The 22,457-nt window shown below is 36.9% G+C and overlaps 1 protein-coding gene across 1 annotated transcript in view; it reads left to right on the forward strand.

Annotated features, from left to right (window-relative positions):
• The window catches only part of CLVS2 (clavesin 2), a 70,238-nt gene that overhangs the window by 6,814 nt on the left and 40,967 nt on the right, over positions 1 to 22,457 (forward strand). The window contains exon 3 of the mRNA XM_019831164.3: positions 5,763 to 5,937. Coding sequence (XP_019686723.1) covers positions 5,763 to 5,937 — 175 coding nt within the window. The remainder of the gene's footprint in view (positions 1 to 5,762; positions 5,938 to 22,457) is intronic.

Genomic DNA, 22,457 nt, shown 5'->3' on the forward strand with positions numbered 1-22,457 from the left:
AGAGAAGCAAAGGATTTGAGGTTTACTACACTGCACTGACAGGATACCTCTAAAGAAATGTTTAAAGATATTTTAAAACATAAGCCGATAGTTAGTAAATTACTGTTATCCTTAGTCAATGAACACATTTCTTCCATTCTTAGAAAGGTTGAGCTCTTTTACATGACTGAGGGCAAGTACATATATTTTACTAACATAATAAACAGTACTACTGACATGAGGGAAAGGATGTCCCTGTACGTCAGGTCCTTATAACATCAAATAACTGAACAAACAGTACTCCATTCAAATCATTAAAAATAAAAAGTGCCTCAGGTGGTTGAGCGTCTGACTTTGACTCAGGTCCTGATCTCACTGTTCGTGAGTTTGAGCCCTGTGTCAAGCTTTAGATCCCCTGTCGCCCTCTCTCTCTGCCACTCCCTTGCTCATGCTCTGCCTCTCCCTCTCTCTCTAAAATAAATATTTTAAATAAATAAATAAATAAATAAATAAATAAATAAATAAATGCTGAAATACACCTGAGTTGAGCATTTGTTATATAAAGGAAATTTAGTAGGTGACAGGGCAAATAAAGGCATATGACATATTCTTTGTACCATCAAGAGATATATGACCTCTGGGAGGAAAAAACATGAAACATTAAATAACTACTAGAAAGATTGTAAGTGCTTAATGAGAGTACCATTTGCCTGCGCTCGAAGTTCAGGGCAAAGGGGCAGCTGTGGACTACACAGTGTTGTGCCGAGAGAACATCGCCTTCTCTGTTAACTGAATTCAACATTTTATTGTCTCATTTTAATGCTTTAATTAATTACTTTATTTAGTCATTGATTTAAAACACTTTTATAGCATGTGTGATGTGCCAGGCACTCTTCTAAGTCCTTTGCAAACATTAACATAGTAAATCTTTATCACAATCCTACAAGGCCAGTGTTATTAACATCCACATTTTGCAGACTAGGAAACTGAGGCACTGGGCGGTGAAATATTTCACCCATGATCATACAACTAGTAGGTGAATTGGTCAAACTTTTTTTGTGTGTGTAGACAGCTATCAACGTAAGTCTAAGGACAAACATAAACCTAGCAGAAAAATTCCATCTGTCATTTACAAAATCTTGATTGAACGTCAGAATAGACAATGAGAAAGTTAAGTTGCTAGAATAAATCTTCTAAAGACAAAGACTTAGCAGACATTTGCTTAGAGTATTCTACCCTGAAGAGTTGCCTTTCTGACATTTGCATTTTTTCCATTACAATTCTATTTTGTTTTGTTTTACTTTATTTTATTTTGGTGGCAGTAGGTGCACATTTTTTAAAACTTTTTTTCCCCCAAAGAAAGACATTATTCCTGTAGATGTTTCATTTTCAGTGATTCACTTGTTCTCACTCACCTACACTCCCACAGCAGTAAAACTAAAGCAAGGCTCAGACAGCTAATCTTCTGCACTCAGTGACACAAGCCAGACAGATGAATATTTCAGAGTTCATATTTTCTCTAGGGTTTGTAGACTTCTCCTCTTTCTATTCAGACTCTTATGAATGTCTTCTTCCCTTTCCTTCACCAAAGCCTGCTGCTGGGGCCAGGCTGGAACATGCCCTGGAACCTGGCATGGTGCCACGTTGGTATTGACTTCCTGATCTGTCTTCTGACATACATACCACCGAGACCTGAAAAAGCAGATCAGCTATTCATTAGACTGCGTTCTAGGTAGAGGCACCATGGGGTGTGGAGAGAACTGAGGTGTCAGAAGGACCCGGCTTCTCATCTAGGCTCCCTGCTTTACTCCCATGGTGATTGTGGGCAAACTGTTCAAATTCCCTGAGACCCTGTGTCCTCATCTCCAAAATAATAGGAACAAAGCCAGCACAGAGACTCTGGGCTTGTTTTGAGATTAAGATAATGCATTTGAAATCGCCTTGGAACTCTTAAATGATTACACAGATAGAGGTGTTATTATTGCCACTGAGTAATATAAAACACCTAGATAGGTTCATCAACTTTAGTACTGATGATACCCTGAGGCGTTAATACAGGCAATTCTTCGCCTTTGTCTTTCCCCTTAGCACCTTTCTAATAGGAAGTGCTTCAGACATTGGAAACATGGCTTAATGAAAACTGAGGGGAGGGGCAGCCTTAATGAAGAATTTAATAATGGCTGATTGATTTAGTGACAAAAGGGAAATTGCTTGCTGTTGTGCTGTTCAGTGTGATGCCAAGATGCCAGTTTTTCCTTGTCAGGCTGGAAGAAAAGATTGGGAAGTAGGAAGGTAATGACTTGTTTGTGATTTAGTTTGCTCTTTGCACCAATTGTAAGTTGTAGAGGATGCCCCAGGAGAGCACAGGCCAGTCAGCCCCCCAAATCCTTGCGTGGTCTGAGGCAGGAGAACACGCTTCCTTGGTCTTGATTGTACAGGTAGTAAATAGGAGATATAGGTGTCAGTCTTCTCCATACAGTTTTTACATATTATAGCAGCTCTGCTGTCTTTCAAGAGCCATGGTCTGTATAGCTTGGTGTCCCAGTTGTAAAATCCCTTTCTGGTGTTATTATTTCTTCTTACTACATGCTATGCATCATCCTCTCCAAGTTGATTTCAGATTCAGGATTTACTTAATGCTGTTTTGGAAAGCACAATCCAGAGTCAAGAGCTGCATTAATGTGCTAGTTTGTTATTTATGGCTTTCTTCCAACATACGAGGGAAGAAGAAAAATGGTGGAGCTCCTGTTGTTGGGATGTAAACCTCACACATGAACATATTTATTGCAGTGACCTCAGATTTGTAGAGTACAACAGCTAAACATAATTTCAAAGAGAAGGATGAAGGTAGGATTCCTGAAGATATAAAATCCCTCATTTCTTTGGAAGATATTTTACAGACTTTGGCAAGATCTCATGTAATAAGATTCTGCTTATGAATAGCCTGCTGAGCTGTTAATGGTAGTAATGTGACATGTTTGACAACAGAGGACTGGCGTGTCAAGAGTGGTTTTGACCTGCCCTTTGAATACAGTTAGCTAAGATGTTTTAATGTTTCTTTTCTTTGATTTAGACATATAATGATTTAGATAAAGATCATTTGATTCTCTTTTTGAAGCTAGATATTAAATTTAAAAACTTGATGAAATTTACTCTTGAAAACTTTGCAAACATGCTTTTCTTCATTGCTGATAACAGGATTTGCCTTGTTTTATTTCCTTTGGAATAACAATATATGCGTAAATTTTTCTCTTGACTTGGCCTCAGTTTTGGAAAACCATACTCAAAGTGTGTTATTTTAAACAAAATGCCTCTTGAATTCTGCCTTCACTGGTGCTATGGTTTATTCTCACTGCAAATAATACATCATCCTTCCAAAGCTGATTTCAGATTCAAGTGTTACTTAATGCTATTTTGGTATTAATGCTATTTGGTATTTCTATAGGTAACATAAGGATGATCATAACGGAGATAGATTCTAAATTGGGCTTTTCTAATTAAAAATACTTTAGCATGATATTATGATGAATTTCAGGAATTAAAATGAACATATATTTTAAATGGGGCTCTAAGCCTAAACCAGAAATATAACCTTTTTGCTTCATCTTTCCAGTCTGTGTAGGTCTATAGACTTTTTGTCATAACACTAAGTTAGGCCATTATATTTATAAAGGAGATAGGCCAGCCATGGCGTGACAAATAAAGGTATTCAGCCGTACATATTTCATAGATTTAAAGACAAATAGGTAACAGAGCTCTACACAAAGTTTTATTGTCTTATGTATTCAGGAAGTATTTTGAGATGTTATATCCTTAGGCCTATAAAAAGCCTGTATACTTTCCAAAGATTTAAAAATAATTTTTTGATCCTTGCCTTTTATAAGAATAAGTTATCTAAAGATCATCAATAATTTTTAAGTGTAAACAGCCTTCAGTTCTGATTATATCCTGCCTAGTACACTATGTCTATGGTTACCATTACAATAAAAAGCATGGTCTGTATGTATTCCAACCAACATTTACTGAGCACTTTCTGTACACCTAGCACTATGGAAGTGCTTTCACCTGCATCATGTCTTTGACTTTCCTCTCCTCCCCCCTTCCCCCACCCCACCATCGCCAGTGAGATATAGTAAGATGATAATAGGTACTTCCATTTTTCATATTAGGGAACTGAGGCTCAGAATTACAGATCAATGACATGTCCTGGACCACACAGCTAATGAGGGACAGGGAAGGAATTCCATCTTGAAGTCTTCTGACACCATGCTTGATTAATGTTGGGATCCCAAAGGGATTCTATTCCAAACTACTGATTTTACAGATGAGGAAATGATACCCAAAGCAAGTGAAAAATCACCTGAAGTTCCTTCTGAATTACTATGCTTTCTCCATTTGCCTCCAAATGTTTTTAGAAGTAAAAATAGAACTACTCCCTCATATGTACTCACCGTCTCATACTGTCTTCCTGGTGAGCCCATTACTTCCACTCACCTAATCCAGCAATCCGCTTCATCTCACTTGTTTCCTGAGGTCAAGATTTATTTCTCTAGCTTTTCCTAGACATGTCCACCTGAATATATGAGGGGAGAAAAATTAAAATGCAGGCTGCTCAAAAATTGAAATTGTTAACATTTTCATAAATTCAGTGATTCCTCTTGAAATGCTGGGATTTCCTTCTTGAATAATTATCTCATTTTCTTCTCAGCTCTGATTACATTACCCTTTCACTTACTTGAACTTAAGATCTGTATGTTTTTGACTCTGGAATTTTCACCCTTGAGCTTTCTCCTGAGTTTAGGATCTACTTTTTCAGATATTTACTTGATATATCTTTCTGAGTGTACCACATATTTCTCATACAATGGGTTTTATTCTAAACTCTACATTTCCAACTATCCCCAAAGGAGTCCTCTTCTTGCATTATTGATTTTGATTAAAGATTTTACCATTTACTCAGGCTCTGAGGCTAGAAAATCTTTGTGTGTGTCATCTTTTACTCTTCCTTTAATCTTAGTCTCGGCATCTAATCAAGTATCAAATTTTAACAAGTTCGTCTCTAAAATACTTCTCAAATTTGCCTTTTTTTTTGCTCTTCTTTCTGCTGCCTTCACTGAGGCTGTGTCTTACTCCACAATTAGTGTTCTTGTGCTCTAGTCTGCTCCCATTTTACAGCAACATAAAGAGCATTCATTGGGTTCTTCCAATGTGCCAGGCACTGTGCTAAGTGCAAGGCTGAAAAAGATCAAGACTCAATCACCTTTCTTTTCTTGCAGCTTTATGACATAAACTCAGTACAAGTAATTAAAATCTGTTGACAGTTTTAGACCCTAGTGTTATTTAACCCTAGTGTTCTTGTTTATTGGTAAAATTTCTTCAAATCTCGTTTTTTTAAAAATTTTGGAAATATGAAGGTACAAGTGTTAGAATTACTGAGAGTGTTCCTGAGCTGCTTAAAAAACTACCATGCCTAGTTTTCAGGATAGTCGAAATGAGATTTTAGAAAATCATAGGAAGGCCTGGAAGTAAAGAAAAGGTCGTAAAATATAAAACAGTGTATGTTTTCAAAAGCATTTTAGTTTGGTTTGGTAGAATACATGTTAAATTCTAATATGTCCCCTGAGTGCAGTAAATAAATGTCCTCTTAGGAGAAGATTTTTAAATAAAATAATCTTAAGACTCCTGAGGTATCTTAAAGGAAATTTACAGTGTGGTAAACACTATCTATAGTTTTGGTGAAAGTGGTTGTCAAATTTAATGCAGTACATTTCTATTGCTGATAGGTACACACTGGTGGATATTTTGCGTGCCATCTTACTTTCTTTAGAAGCTATGATTGAAGATCCTGAGCTTCAAGTGAATGGATTTGTTTTGATCATAGACTGGAGTAACTTCACCTTCAAGCAAGCCTCCAAACTTACACCAAGCATGCTGCGACTGGCTATTGAAGGCCTTCAGGTAAAGATTTATAAATTACCCAGTTTCTCAGTCTTTCAAGTTTGATTTCTCTCATCTGATGTGTTAGAATGACGAAATGTCTTACTTACAGAATAATAAAAGGGGGAGCCTGGGTGGCTCAGTTGGTTGAGCGTCCAACTTCAGCTCAGTCATGATCTCGCAGTTAGTGGGTTCCAGCCCCATGTCGGGCTCTGTGCTGACAGCTCAGAGCGTGGAGTCTCCTTTGGATTCTGTGTCTCCATCTCTCTCCACCCCTCCCCTGCTCACACTCTGTCTCTGTCTCTCTGAAAAATGAATAAACTTAAAAAAAATTAAAAATAAAAAAATTAAAAAAAAGAATAATAAAAACATTTTTTAAAAAATAGTTTTTAAGCACAAGCACTAAAACCATAACTGGACAAAGGATTATAGAAGGAAAGTTGAAAGATGTGGCCTTTTTGTAGATGGGAGTTTGTAATACTGAGTGCAAATCTTACTACATCTAAACATAAATGTGGGTGCCAATTGGAGATTTTTATCTTGAGAAGCAGAACAAAGAGCACGTTTTCGATTTTAATTATTAGCTATTTAGCTTTCTTGTTTTGTTTCTCTTTCTTTTTCTGTGTGTATTAATTAATTAGGTAACTATTTGCTTTACTACTCAATTTAACCTGATGAATTGAGGATATGATTATTAATACCTTCGTGTTGCCCAAAAAGCTGTTAGAAAGGCAATCGGTCAGTATGTATTTTGATATCTAAGATTTGGAATAACTGTTTTGAATTACTTCTCTAGACTTAATTGGGGATTTTCTTGTTGCTGCTGCTGCTACTGCTGTTGTTGTTGTTGCTGTTTTTGGTGGAAAGAATTTATATAGGAATGGTGCTTCTTCCAGGGAATGACACTTACCTGGTTAGGAATTATAAAATGGAAAATCAATTATTAATTAACGACATGTCATAAACCTACTACTGATAATTTCTTTTTAACTTTTAGGATGTCCTTCTGCTCTCTGTAGTTCGCTTTATGGTACTTTGTATACAATATTTATGGGATAAATTTTAAATTCCTAAAAAAGATTTGAGAAGTTACTCTTCAGTGATATTATTTACTTGTTTACTTTCCGTGTATTCAACATGCATTTTAGAGGTTTGCAAGTCAACAGTCAATTTTTGTAACTTTTACCACTGAAAATACCACTCGTTTTAAAATAACTAATTATATCTTTGTCATTCATTAGGCTGGAAGGTCAGACTTTATTTTTTTATGTTGAATAGCCAAAATCATGCAGACCTCTGCTCCATAGGAATTTCTGACTGTGTCTGTAGGCACCTAAACTGATGGCTGATGACTCAATAAAAATGGTCCTCTTCTCCGGGCAGCAGGACATCATCACCAAATTGAATTCACAGTTTGGATGTTGCCTCTGAAGTGAATGAGACACACTGATCCTTTTTCTCTATATAGGTTTTTCCTAATGCAGGTTTCCTGACTTGCTCTTGGTGAGTCAGACTTGCTGCTGCCTTTTCTTCAACAACACCTTTTTTAAAACTCCATAGAGATAGATAATAGGTGTTGGGAGAGGACATAGGATAAGCATGTTTGGAAATGTGTATATCATGTAAAATCACTCCTGATTCTACCCTGTTGTCAGCAGTGTGTAAAGTGTCCTTCACTTTGCGGGGTGCTTGGGTGACCCAGTCCGATAAGCATCCAACTCTTGATTTCAGCTCAGGTCATGATCTCACGGTTGGTGAGTTCAAGTCCCACGTTGGGCTCTGCACTGAATTGAGGAGCCTGCTTGAGATTCTCTCTCTCTCTCTTTCTCTCTCTCTCTCTCTTCCACTTGCTCTCCCTCAAAAATAAACATTTGAAAAAAATAAATAAAGTGTCACTTTGTAAAGAAAATTGGCTTCTACAACCATGCTACTTAACACATAATGGTAATCTAGCCTTTTATAATTTTTTTAACCTGCCATCTTCTTTTTTTTAGCTTTTTAAAAATGTTATATTTATTTTTGAGAGAGAATAAGCAAGGGAGGGAAAGAGAGAGAGGAAGACAGAGGATTTGAAGTAGGCTCTGTGCTGACAACAGCGAGCCCGATGTGGGGCTTAAACTCACAAACTGTGAGATCATGACCTGAGCCGAAGTTTGACACTCAACTGACTGAGCCACCCAGGTGCCCCTACCTGTCGTCGTCTTCTTTCTGCACTAGGGATAGGCAGGCCTTCAGCTACATGAAGGACTGGAGAACTCATATTATTTGTAAGAAATTGAAAATAAAAAAAGCATCTCAGGATAGACTCAGTATCTTGCTATTTACCAACTTACATGGTTTTTGGAGTTATTTAATAGTAACATTGTAAGCCATTCCAGGAGAGAAAACTGACAACTTGGACATGTTTGGAAACTTCCCTATAAGCATGGCTACTATCAGAATTTCTTTGTGCTAAGTGTCAGCACAACAGGAGCTACCGTCAATTTAAATCTTTGTGTTTGTGTTGGAGAGGGAAGGATCCCTTGTGCTGGCTGCCTGCCTTGTTTCTATTTCCCATAAATGTTTCAGTCCCCTTACCTTTCTCCCAGGACCCAGACTGAGTAAGAGAGTTGATTTCCTCTAATTGCCAACTGGGAAGCCACCTAAAGGAACTCTTTCTGGGAATAAATTTGACTTGTTACTAATCTTTAAACTAGATGTTTCTCAAGTTCAGATTGATTTTTAAATGCTCTGTATCTCTGTCTCTGTCTGTATCTATGACTACTTCTATATCTAGATCTAAAAACAATAGCAATTCTGAATAAGAATATAAGATGTGCTAAAAACGTTCCATTCATTGGGGCATGGGGCATTTCATAGTCTTCTACTGAAGTAACATTTTTTTATGGCTTTCGTAATCATGACTCTGTTTTACTTTGCATATATTATGTATGACATATTATTGCGTATTGATACATGTTTCACTCTAAGCATCAATTTAAACTGTTTTTTTTTGAGATTAATGTAAGTCCAAAAAAAAGTTTGAAGTAAGATATATACACAATGTCAGGTTGCTAAACACAACTACTACCCTCATCAAGACCACCACCACTACCACAATAGTAAACCCCTTCCAATGAACCTAGTCAGGGAAATGAAGAGATAGGATATTTTGTAACAACTCAGTGAGAATTTATACCATGCTATAATCTTGCTATAATATATTACTTTTATTTAGGCGAACACAACAAATATTCAAGGTACTTGAACCCAAAATAAGAACGGCTACCAATGGGTCTAGTGCCAGGAAGAAAACTTACTTTAATTATGTGTGTTATTAATAGGATGATGTAATTGTGTTTTGAAGAGGCCCCATCTCTTTTCCTTTTCAAGTGATTGTATAACCTTTCTAAATTCACACACCAACCCCCCCTTTTCTCAAGCAAAAGAGGATTTTGAGTGATCTGGCTAGAGATAGCACCTGACACCTGGGAAAAAGATACATAGACCATTGCTTTTAAGATCCACCTATGATCAAAGTGCAAGGTCAATAGAAAGATAATGCAGAGGGGTGGAAATAGAATGGTCTTTAGAGGCAGATAGACCCGGGTTTGGATGACAACAATGCTACATATTAAATACTTGGGCAAATGACGTACCTTGTTTGAATCTCAGTCCATTCACTTATACCAATTTTAGAGTATTAAATTAGAAATGATACATCTTTTGCTTAGGAGGTGATAGCAATGCTCAAAGTAATTGATGTGGATAAGCTCATTTGTCAGGCGGCATATTTTTCTGCAAGTGTGCTGTTTTTCTTACAATTCAGTGACTACTTAGACTGTGAAGACTTAAAGTTGATTGACTTTGGGAATCGGAATAACATCACATTTTGCTTTTAGTGTTCAGGTTTTCAATACACAGGTTGCATTTTTTTTTTTTTTTATCGCTTCACTGTGTGGTTAAGTAACATCTAGATATTTTCACATTAGACGCCAAATAAAATATTTGTTCATGTTGGAAACCAAATGAAAAACGAAATTGTTTCACCTGGTGAAAATTAATCTTTATTTTTTGGGGGAGAAACTCCAGGCACAGTGGGAAAGATAGCAAATATGTGGATATCCTTGGCCTGGATGGATGAACAAGAGTTTACTAAGTGGATGAGGACAGGAAGAACCTGTCAGACAGGAAAACTTTGGGGAGGTGTTTTGAACAAACACACAGCTGGAAGGGGTCAAAATTACGTGATAAATCTGTTTTGAGGAAACTAGACCAAGAAGTGAATTGAGGCAAATGATCAGAGATGAGCAAAGAAAGACTGGCTGAGAACTGTTTCAGTGGGGTGGCGGATGGCACCCTATGTGGTTTGGCCTGTGTTCCTCCAGACTTGGGGAGGTTTGGGACAGGAAAGTGACCTGGTCACTCTTCTGCTTTGGAAAGATGTCTCAAGTAGAAGAATGGACTTTGATAGAAGGATAGAGAAGTTAGAGAACCTCCATACTGGGGCACTTGGGTGGCTCAGTCAGTTGAGCACCAACTTCAGCTCAGGTCATGATCTCATGGTTGGTGAGTTCGAGCCCCATGTCAGGCTCTGCACTGACGGCTTAGAGCCTGGAGTCTGCTTCAGATTCTGTGTCTCCCTCTCCCCCCGCCCCCTTCTTGTGCCCTGTCTGTCTCTCTCAAAAATAAAATAAACATAAAAAAAATTTTAGAGAGCCTCCATACTACCGGGTGGTAACTACGTTGATCTCATTTTATAGGACAGGAAACGAAACTTCAAGAAGTTTAAGAGACTTAACCAATTTTTCTCACCTGACATGAAGGGTTGAGTCCAGGTTGTCTGACTCCAAAGACCAATGTGTTTCCTGAATCTTGTTTTATTGTTTCTAGGGCTGTGCTTCAGAAAAAGTGGGTAGGCTCAGATTAGAGTGACTTCCCTCCCCCATGCCAAAATCCTCACAATATACAATTTGTTTCTTGGGGTAGAGAGCACAATTCTAACTAACGAAGTCACAAATGGCTGGCCTGTGGCCTTGCACTTTCTTTGACTCCTAGTGGCAGAACCACTTTCTTCTTCCCAGTGAGCGTCCACTTTGAGTGATTGTCAGCCTCTCAGTCCCTGTGATGAAGGCCCAAGTGAAAGGAACTTTTCTCATAGCCAAAAAGAACTTTTATCAACACATCCACAGATTGATAAGCCACTCATGATCTTGGTCCAAGATAATTCTGTATGCTTTCTCTGTGCAGAATCTGTAAATATTTTTTAAATTTTTTAAAAATTTAAAAATTTTATTTAAATCCAAGTTAGTTAACATATAGTGTAATAATGATTTCAGGAGTAGAATTTAGTGATTCATCACTTACATGTAACACCCAGTTCTCATCCCAGCAAGTACCCTCCTTAATGTCCATCACCCATTTAGCCCATCCCCCACCCAAGACTCTGCCAGCAACCCTCAGTTTGTTCTCTGTATTTAAGAGTCTCTCATGGTTTGTCTCCCTCTCTGTTTTTATCTTATTTTAGCTTCCCTTCCCCTACGTTCATCTGTTTTGTTGCTTAAGTTCCACATATGAATGAAATCATACGGTATTTGTATTTCTCTGATTGACTTATTTCACTTAGCATAATACCCTCTAGTTCCATCCACGTTGTTGCCAATGTCAAGATTTAATTCTTTTTGATCACCAAGTAATATTCCATTGTGTATATATACCAGATCTTCTTTATGCATTTGTCAGTCTAGGGATATTTGGGCTTTTTCCATAATTTGGCTATTGTTGATTGTGCTGCTATAAACATTGGGGAGCATGTGCTCCTTCGAGTTAGCATTTTTGTATCTTTTGGATAAATACCCAGTAGTGCAATTGCTGGGTCATAGGATAGTTCTATTTTTAATTTTTTGAGGAACCTCCATACTGTTTTCCAGAGTGACTGTACCAGTTGGCATTCCCAGTGCAAAAGGGTTCCTCTTTCTCCACATCCTTGCCAACCTCTGTTGTTGCCTGAGTTGTTAATTTTTTTTTTTTAAATGAAAGGCATCAGAGGCACCTGGGTGGCTCAGTCAGTTTAGTGTCTGACTTTGACTCAGGTCATTATCTCACAGTTTGTGAGTCTGAGCCCTCATAAGGCTCTCTGCTGTCAGCACAGAGCTTGCTTTGGATCCTCTGTCCCCTCTCTCTCTCTGCCCCATCCTTGCTCGCATGTGTGCAGTCTCTCTCTCTCTCTCTCTCTCTTTCAAAAATAAATAAATATTAAATAAATAAATAAAAAAATAAACAAATGAGAGGCATCAAACAATTTTACCAATATAATGTAGCTCCTTGATAGATGAGAAGCAACATCAGATATTTTTGTGGAAATAAATTATTCAGACTTCATTGGAAAGAAACAAGAAAGAAAATTATCTTGCTACTTATAAGAAGTTCATTGATTGGGGTAGTCATAGTAACAGGAAGCATCTTAGAAAATCAATACACGATTAAGTGGATGTGACTTGTAGCCCTGGGAAGCCAATTAAAACATGAAATGTTTGGAGATACCTGGCACAGCTTAGACTGCTTGAATTTACAGTGAAGCAATGTCCTTTTTAATATTTTTTTGTCATTGTTGCTTTATTTTTCTAAAATACTAGCATTCTTAAAACTCTTTAGTAATGAAAAAATCAAACCCTTACGAATCCAGAATCTCTTGTCATTTTTTTTTAACTTATCCTAACCCTACCTGTGTTGTTTGTTGTTCTTTGGATATATCTATCTGTTATTCCCTCCCAGCTCTGTTCTCCTGTGTCTCAGTGCTTTTGTTTCACAATTTCACAGGAATCCCCAAACTCCATCTGCTGAAAAGTACATAATGTAGTCAAGGCGCAGCTTGCTGTCAGGGGGGTTGGCTGTAACAAGGAACTGAATAGCTCTTTGAGTTTCTACTTAAGACTCAGATGTAAGGGCCATCGCGAAATGCCTAAATCAGTGCCAGATATTTTAAGAGCCCTTAATAAGTAGGACTTGTGAAAGAATAAAGAATATGTAATCAATTCACAGTACCTAATGGCAGCCCTTTCTTCTGCCTAAAGGGTCTAGTGTTAGAAGCGGTCACCAATCTGCTAGCTTTGAGAGCTCTAGTCATTCATGTGGAAGGCAGAAAGTGCTGCTGCTACAAATTCTGGCTCTGACTGTTTGGAAGCCCAGTCCTACCAGGGGGAGCTTGCCAAAAACAGAAGACATGCTAATGACTTGGAACATCACTGTCCAAGGCTAGCGGGTGACGAGCCCCATTAACTTCAGTCCAGCATTAGTGTGTGCAGTCCTCCAAATCCTACCTACAGTTTCTGGCAGCTTCCAAATTGCACGTGTTTGTGTGTGTGTGTTTGTGTGTAGAATGGTTAAGAGAGAATATCCAAAAAGAACTCAGTGAGATATTGAGTTAATTAGGAATTCCTAATAAAACAAAAGGGCTCTGTGCTTTGCAACAGTGTTCTTTGCAATGATTGTTAACCTGCCAATAGTTTGCAAGTTTATAGTGCTTTGGACAGCAGCAGAAACCTCTTGCATTCAAGCTACCTTGTAAACTTAAGGCAGCATTATGGTGCATTGATAGGAGAGGGCTGAAACAATGCCTGTCTTTTTAAAAATGAACACAGATTTATGAACTGCATTCATTCAGACAGCCTGAAGGTGGGAGAGTTTATTTCCACATTGTGTATGCACAGGCAGAACCATATTGAGAAACAGTGACAAGGGCAGTGGGTAAAAAAAGTGACATTTTCTTCATCACATGCATAGCTGTCTGAGCTAAGTGTGCTTCCTTTCAGTTGTTACTTAACCTAAAACAAATGAGTGAAACCCTTGAAGTTGCTTTATTTCATGGTGTGATAATGTGGTGGTTTGGCTGAGAGGTTTAGTCCCCAGAAGTAGGACGTTGGAAGTCTTTTTAAAAGCTGACAATAGGCATGTAAAAGCTATATATAATATTTAGTTCAGCAAGCAAGCTAAGGATTATATAATCTTTGATAATGGGCTAGGTTAATTCTATGCATACACACACACACACAGCACATACATGTATATATAAATGTATATATCATTATCTTTTCTTGTATTAAAATTGCTGTTTATTTTTTATTTAAAAATTTTTTTCACATTTATTCAATTTTGAGAGGCAGAGAGAGACAGAGCACAAGCGGGGGAGGGGCAGAGAGACAGGGAGACACAGAATCTGAAGCAGGCTCCAGGCTCTGAGCTGTCAGCACCGAGCCGGACGCGGCGCTTGAACTCACAAACCATGAGATCATGACCTGAGCCGAAGTCAGATGCTTACCGACTGAGCCACCCAGGTGCCTCAAAATTGCTGTTTATTTTTTGATTAGCAGCTAAATCTGTTTAAAATGTCTAGTTGTAGGAAGTAGGTGTCAACTTTGACAAAAATGAAGAGATTGGTGCTCTTGAGTTATTCAACACGTATTTACTGACTTAAAGTAGAGAGTATTATCAATAAAATTTACTACGTGTACACTTTCAACTACCGAGGAAGAGACTACTTATCATTTTGTTTCAAATAGCCAAATAATTGCAGTGACAAAATGGAAAGAAGCAAATAGCAATCTTTTGGTCTGAGTCAGTGAGATAATGATAAATGGATAGAAAGTAATTATCTATAATGAAAAACTGAACGAACCATATGAGCTGTTCTGCATTTCATTTTATTTGCTATGTTTAGACATGTCCTTAACTAGAGAACAAAAAAGATGAGTAAGTGCAAGTTCTCTTTTATTCTTTTTAGTATCAATGCAAATGCATCTTGATATATCCCTCTTCCCCAATGGCACTTTATTTTTTTACTCTCTTCAATTCTAAACTGCAAAATGAACATTCACTTATCCTTTCAAAAATTAGTTTTGAATACTCTTCAACCTTAAAAAAGAAGGAAATTCTGCCATTTGCAACAGTATGCATGAACCTGGAAGACGTTATGCTAAGTGAAATAAACCATGCACAGAAAGACAAATGAGTACATGATCTCACTTATACGTGGAATCTAAAAAAAGTCAAATTCATAGTAACAGGAATAGAATGGTGGTTATCAGGGGCGGAGAGATGAGGGAAATGGGGAGATGCTGGCCAAAGGATACAGAGTCTCAGTCATAGGATGAATAAGTCTGGAAACCTAATGTACAGCATGGTGACTATAGTTAGTAGTGGTATACTGTATACTTGAAATTTGCTAAGAGAGTAGACATTAAGTGTTTTTAGCACACACACACACACACACACACACACACACAGTAATTATAATTATGTTAGGTGAAACATATGTTAATTAGCTTGATTATGGCAATGATTTTACAATGTGTGTATGTATCATAATCTGCTGTGTACCTTAAATATATGCAATTTTTATTTGTCAGTCATTACTAAATAATTCTGGGAAAATATTAGGACCCTAGTGTCATCAGATTCTCCTACAGATGTTGATAAAATTGACATGCTTATTTTTCAAATATTTAGCCATTTTACCTTCATAAATATAACTTCATGGACATCTAAATCAAATTTTTTTTTGAATATCAAATTGAGGTGTCATTTTTGTTTTTGTAAATTTTAAAATTCTGGTACCATATTGCCCAAATCATGGAGGTACGTGATTCTTCTGTCTCTTCCATGGGTAGCACTCTTGCTATATTTTTTCTTTTTTTAAAATTTGCATCCAAATTAGTTAGCATATAGTGCAATAATGATTTCAGGAGTAGATTCCTTAGTGCCCCTTACTCATTTAGCCCATCCCCCCTCCCACAACCCCTCCAGTAACCCTCAGTTTGTTCTCCATATTTATGAGTCTCTTCTGTTTTGTCCCCCTCCCTGTTTTTGTATTATTTTTATTTCCCTTCCCTTATGTTCATCTCATGAGTGAATTCATATGATTTTTGTCTTTCTCTGGCTAATTTCACTTATCATAATACCCTCCAGTTCCATCCACATAATTGCAAATGGCAAGATTTAATTCTTTTTGATTGCCGAGTAATACTCCATTGTATATATATATATATACATTATATATATATATATATATATATATATATATATATATATATATACACACACACACACACACACACACACCATATCTTCTTTATCCATTCATCCATCGATGGAAATTTGGGCTCTTTCCATACTTTTGTTATTGTTGATAGTGCTGCTATAAACATGGGGGCACATGTGTCCCTTCAAAACAGCACACCTGTGTCCCGTGGGTAAATGCCTAGTAGTGCAACTGCTGGGTTATAGGGTAGTTCTATTTCTAGTTTTTTTAAGGAACCTCCATACTGTTTTCCAGAGTGGCTGCACCAGCTTGCATTCCCATTTGCTATATTTTCTTAAGATTTATCTGGAAATAAAATACTCTTTATCCTTCATCATAACTATTCTGAAAAGAGCTGCAGTTAGAGAAACCACAATAAATTCATAAGAGGAATGCCTCCTAGAATACTATTTGATGCACAGTTAATAACAGTGTGTTTCTATAGCTTAAAGTTGACTGCATTTTCCAAAGCCCCAATAGTTGGAATTTTAAGATGTGAATGAATATGAGGTAGTTACATAAGGTACTAATAGCTGCTATAACAAACAGATCAAAATGTGTACATTGGTTCAAACATCGTGCCACGCAGTCCAATAAGGTGTTTCTCCTAGTGAATCAATGACCCACGTTCCTTCCACCATACTGTCCTGCCATTTTCTAGGTATAGTCTTCAGGGTTACTTTGTTCAATTCCATTCTATTTCCCTAAAGGTTGAAAAAGCATGGAGAATCACACATTATATATTTCTTTGCGACAGACCTAAAACAGTGCACGTTGCTTTCTTTCAAATTTTATTGGCTAGAAAAAACAGCCAAGTAGACACCCATAACTATAAAGGAGGTGAAGAAATGCAGGTTAGCTGTGATCATAGGAAGAAGAGGAATGGTGGACATCTAGTATTCTCTTTTAGAAAACGGAGTCTCTAAAATAACTTTTTTAAAAAATGTTTGCTTGTGCTCTCTGAAAGTAAGAGGTGATAATTAGACAGTGTTTCAAGGAAGTTTAATTGCTACATTCAAGCACAATGGAATAAATGCATCTTTCCTACAATTCATTATATGACTCTGTACCAGACTAGTTCTGCCTAGGTAAAGGGCTAGCAATTTATATGCCTCATTTGTTTCTTGGTTTGTTTTACCTGAAAGAGTACAGAGGAGGTAAAATGGCAGAGTATTTGCATTCTCTTAAATGTGTTTCTTCTGTTTTTCACATTTGTTGATAGTTTTGCTAGATATAGAAATGTGAATTCAAAATAATTTTCCCTTAGAACTTTGAAATCATTATTTCATAGTTGTTAGGCATCCATTATTTTTTATAAGAAAGCTGGCTTCAGATAAACCCTTGTTACTCTGTAGGTATCTACACTTTGTAAAAGATTTTAGGATTTTCTTCACCTTTGGCATTTGCAAGCATGCTCTTGGGAGCAGATCTTTTATGTGTCTACCAGATCATAATGAAACTTTTTATTATTCCTTTTAGTTAGAAAAAGAAACATTTTTATTATTCTTTCCTCTGAATTTTTCTCTGATCATTTTTCTTTTATTTCTATAGCATGGACTTTATGTCTGTGGTCTTAATCCTCTGCATATCATAATGTTTCATGACCACATGTATTTTTTCTTATTAAACTTTTAAATTTTGTTTTGAGATCATTGTAGATTCATGTGCAGTTGTAAGAAGCAGTACAGAGAAATCTCATGTTTCCCTCAGTGATAACATCTTGTAAAAATACTATAGCATCTCACAACTAGGGTGTTAATGTTGATAGAATAGAGAATGAAAGTCCTGACTGCTCACTCAACCTGCTCTGACATTACTCTGTGGGGGATGGGGTGCCTCATAACAGCCTGGAAATGTGCCACTTCCAGGCTTCCCTCTCCCCCTTTGTTGGTGTGGATGGTGGTGAGGTCACATGATTTTCTTTTCTTTTCTTTTCTTTTCTTTTCTTTTCTTTTCTTTTCTTTTCCTTTCTTTTCTTTTCTTTTCTCTTTTCCTTGCCTTGTGTTTCCTTGCGTTTCCTTGCCTCTTCTTTTCTTTTCTTCTCTTTTCTTTTTTTTTTTTTTTCTTCTCTTTTCTTTTCCCTGTGGTGTACAGCTGGAGTAAAGTAGCTGTTGCCTAAAAGCTTTGTATGTTGTGAGTATACCTTTCCTGGTCCTTTGCCCAGTGAGGGCAAGCTTTTGTTAGGGCCTTTTTTTGTATGTGCCTATTGGAATTTCCAGGTGCCAGTTTCCTGAGCTCTAAGTCTGAAATATATAAGGCAAAAATCAAACCAGGGAATTGACCTAGGTCATTCTTTGGGTCCTACAGTTTCTAGCTGGTTAGAAACTACTTTCATAGTCTTCTTATGTTTGTTTTACATATAATGCCAAGTTTTTAAAGTTATATTTAATGGGAAGAATAAGGAAAAGTATGACTATCCCATCTTCTTGAAGTAGAAGTCAGACCCCCATGTATTTTTCATCTTTTAAAATTTTATCAAATACCTGATTTAATAATGTTACTTTGCCTCTTTTACAGCGTTTGTGTAAATTTTCTATAAATTTGTTATTGTTCGAACTGTTTACTATCATTTAAATTTATAGAGGGAGGTGAGGACATTAAGCTCATTCAGTTTGCTATATTGACTTGGAAGCTCCATAATGCCTTAAAGTCTTTTTAAATGCCTGTAAGTAATGCCTTAAAGCCAGTCATTATCAGGTTTATGATCACAGAATGACAGAAATAAAGTTCAGGAGGCATCATATTTTTACTTTTACATATAGGTCTAGAGAGAAATTATTCTTTCATGAGGTAGTAGTTTTGTTGTTATTATTATGTTTTCCAATCTAAATTCCCAGAGATATTTTTTCTGAGGTGAAATATAGAATAAATTTATTTCCAAAATCAAAATTCTAAAGAATATACTTACTTACAGTTTTTTATAAATAAGTATAGGCCTACTTAAACTAAAACTTTGAAGCGCAGAAAGCTGGGTTTATTTGCAACTGGGTAGTGATTCAGACAGATAGTCAGCTTTATCACCTGGTTTCAAAAGAAGATTTCAGAACCTTTTTTTTTTATTTTTTAAGTTTAATTTATTTTGATAGAGAGAGAGCACAAGGCCGTAGGGGTATAGAGAGAGGGAGAGAGAACTCCAAGCAGGCTCCACACTGTCAATGCAGAGCCTGACACAGGGCTCGGACTCACCAACTGTGAGATCATGACCTGAGCCAAGATCAAGTGTCAGATGCTTAATTGACTGAGCCACCCAGGTGCCCCATCAAAAGATTTCAAAGAGATGCCTCGGGTCAGCCCATTATCTCTGCTAATATGGATAAGGAAAGCATATTCTACTCCACACAGGACAATAATGTATTGCTACAGGATTGGCAAACAAACTACATTTAGTGGTAACTGAGGTCTGCTATCTCAACCAAGGTAGATGGTCAGCATCATAATGGGTTACTGCTATGTGCTAAACTTAGAGATGTGATTAAGTTAGTGAAAGAAGAGTCCAATCACTCTGCTGTAAATCTTAGTTTTGTAAATATAATGCTGTTTTCTAGTTTTATAAATCTTTAGATCTGGGAAAGACCTTAACCCAAAGATGAGCTAAGGTGACGTCAGTACTGCATAAAAATCATCAAAAGTGGCTGAGGCTGAGTTGAGTAGCACCATGGAGAGCTCCTAGGAATTCCATTGTTGTGGTTTGTAATTTTATGCTTTCCAGTTTTGATTTTCTCTAGTTATCACTGCCTCTAAAGTAAGCCCATCTACCTCTAGAATAGGTCACAGTCCCAGCAGAAGTAAATATTTCTTTCATTATCTTGAGTCTTATGGTTTATGTGTTTGAATTAAGGCTTCATTTTTTATGTGGCTCAAGGTTCTCCTTTTAAGACTTTTCCTTTATTATTTAACTCCTGTTTTTGGCATTGTTTACTGGAAGCTCATATATCGGCATTGGAATTAGAACTATGCCTTCCCTTTCTTTTCTTCTTGGAGGCTTCCCACATGTTATTTATAACCTAATTTTAAGAATATGAACCATTCTTAGGCACCTGGGTGGTGGCTCAGTCAGTTAATCGAACAACTCTTGATTTCAGCTCAGATCATGATCTCACATTTCATGAGATTGAGCCCCACATGGGGCTCTGTACTGACAGCACAGAGCCTGCTTGGGATTCTGTCTCTCCCTCTTTCTGCCCCTTACCCACACATGCACATACACATTCTCTCTTCCTCTCTTTCTCTAAAAATAATAATAATAATAAAAGAACATGAACCATTCTTAAGTTGGATTTAGGGTAGGAGAAGTGACGCTATAATTTGTATTTCACCATAAGCCCATATAAGGAAGAAAGAGATCATTTTCTTTCACTCAAGCAAACTGCTGGGAAAGTCATGTGCTGATTATCTGCTTTCTCTAGAAGGCACTGTTTGGAGAACAATGATAAGGTATATGGTTGAAAGCAAAATCGTCTCCTCCTGACAATTGCCAGAATAGGTCAGATTTTAGAATCAGGTATTCCTGGACTTAAATCTTGCCTCTGCCACATCCAGATTTCAGTTTTAGATAGACGACTTAACTGATCCCAGTCTTTGTTATTACATATTTAAAAATGGGATTAATACCTTCCACCTGGTATTATTATGAGAATTAAACAAGATATAATATGAGAGAGATTGGCATGATACCTAGTCAGAAAAGGCACTTGGTTAAATCGGTTCTGGCCATGTACTTCTTGCCCTGTGCTCCAGAAGAGAATCTATGCAAACTGATGTAACAAGAAGGTTATTCCTTTAAACTGAAATCTTATTTTTATGTAATGTAATTAATCAGCTTAACTTGGCAGATCATACAAAACTCACCAACTAAAACTATGTGAGAAGAAAGACCCCCCCTCCCAGTTTCTAAGACAAACTGTAGGCAATTTTCTCTTAGAAGTTTATAGCCCCTACCATTGTCCTTCCAGACTGTAAGATAGTGGTCAAATATGATTATAATAAGTATGGGTGCTTTATGGCATGTGGAACTCATCAGTTTACTCCTGTGGTGTAAGACTCTTGAGATTTTCACTCTTGGGAATATCACAAATATTTTCTACTAAAACCACATGAAGAGACTGGTATAGATGTGATTAATATACATATTTCTCCTCACTGTTCTCAGCTGTATGATAAGCTCCTCCATGGCAAGAATGACATTTAGTTCAGCTAAATGACTCACAGGCTGGCTGGCAAGGAGGATCATATCACTTGTTCTGGGTGGACTAAAGGCATATAGTAGAAGTGCAGTTCTTAAAACTTTCACTTATGGTGAAGTAAGGTGGGAGACTTTTGCAAGAGCATATGCTAGAGGATGTAATATTTCAGGCATTTGAAAGATTCAGAGGAAGTAGAAATCAAAAGAACTATGGGGAAAAGAGAGCTCATACATTAGAGTAACTCAGTAAAAGGACCTCTTGACCAATGGGGGTGGTAGGATTCGGAAAAAAATATTGGCCAGGTGATGGCATTTAAACATCAGAAGTGTGTTGGGAGCAATTATTACAATGAGGGGCAAGGCTGAAGTGGCAGTTAAGGGCCTGGCCTTTACGGGGCAACGGTGCTCCTCTGGGAGAGATAGATGAGAAGACAGTAAGTGATGCTTAAAATATTCAGTCAAAACAAATGAAAAGGAATGAAGACGGCTATCCCAGTGTAAAATTACAATACCATGCCTAGTTTTCTAGGTTCTGAGCTAGTTCTCAGACTCAGAATTCATGACAAGGGAAAGACTACAGAGCCCCATAAAGAAGGACCTTGCAACACCAACTTGTTTCTCTGATGAGTGTTCTTTCAACTCTTAGGAGTGATGTTTGCGAAGAGTTTGTAATAATATAGGCAATGGCTATATATAATGTTAAGTGAAATATGTATGATATAAATGAATGTAAAATATGATCACATTTATGTTAATAATGTATTAAAAAAGAGAAGAAATGCATTGGAATGTGAACAGTTATGCGAGAGTTGTAGGACTATGGTAACATTTTCTTTTTTCTACTTCCTGCATTTTATACATTTTACCATTGGAGACATGGTATTTTAAATATAAAATATTTATTTCAAATAGCCATGATATACAGTAGAAAACAAAGCAAATTATTTAACGAGCATACAATATGCCATGTTACAAAGGTTAGTTTCTATTTTAAAATAATATTAACATAGGTTGATGAGTAAATTAATAGAATCAGGCAGCTGCAGCTGCTAATCTTAAGAAAATTATGCAGTGCTAACATACATGGCTGTGATGGGTCACATTTGGGGACCACAAAAGAAATTTACAGGAAGACTCAGGGAAGCAGAGTCAATGGAAATATAAATATGCTTTGGAGTAAAAAGTCAAACATGATTAAAAAAACATGTTTTATGAAGCTACCAGGCTGGCATATAATTCGAAATATTATACTACCATACTTGGCATGTATTAACTACTTTTTGGTAGGAGGAAGGAAGGAAGTTG

The sequence above is a fragment of the Felis catus genome, chromosome B2 (assembly GCF_018350175.1).
Source record: "Felis catus isolate Fca126 chromosome B2, F.catus_Fca126_mat1.0, whole genome shotgun sequence".
NCBI lineage: Eukaryota > Metazoa > Chordata > Mammalia > Carnivora > Felidae > Felis > Felis catus.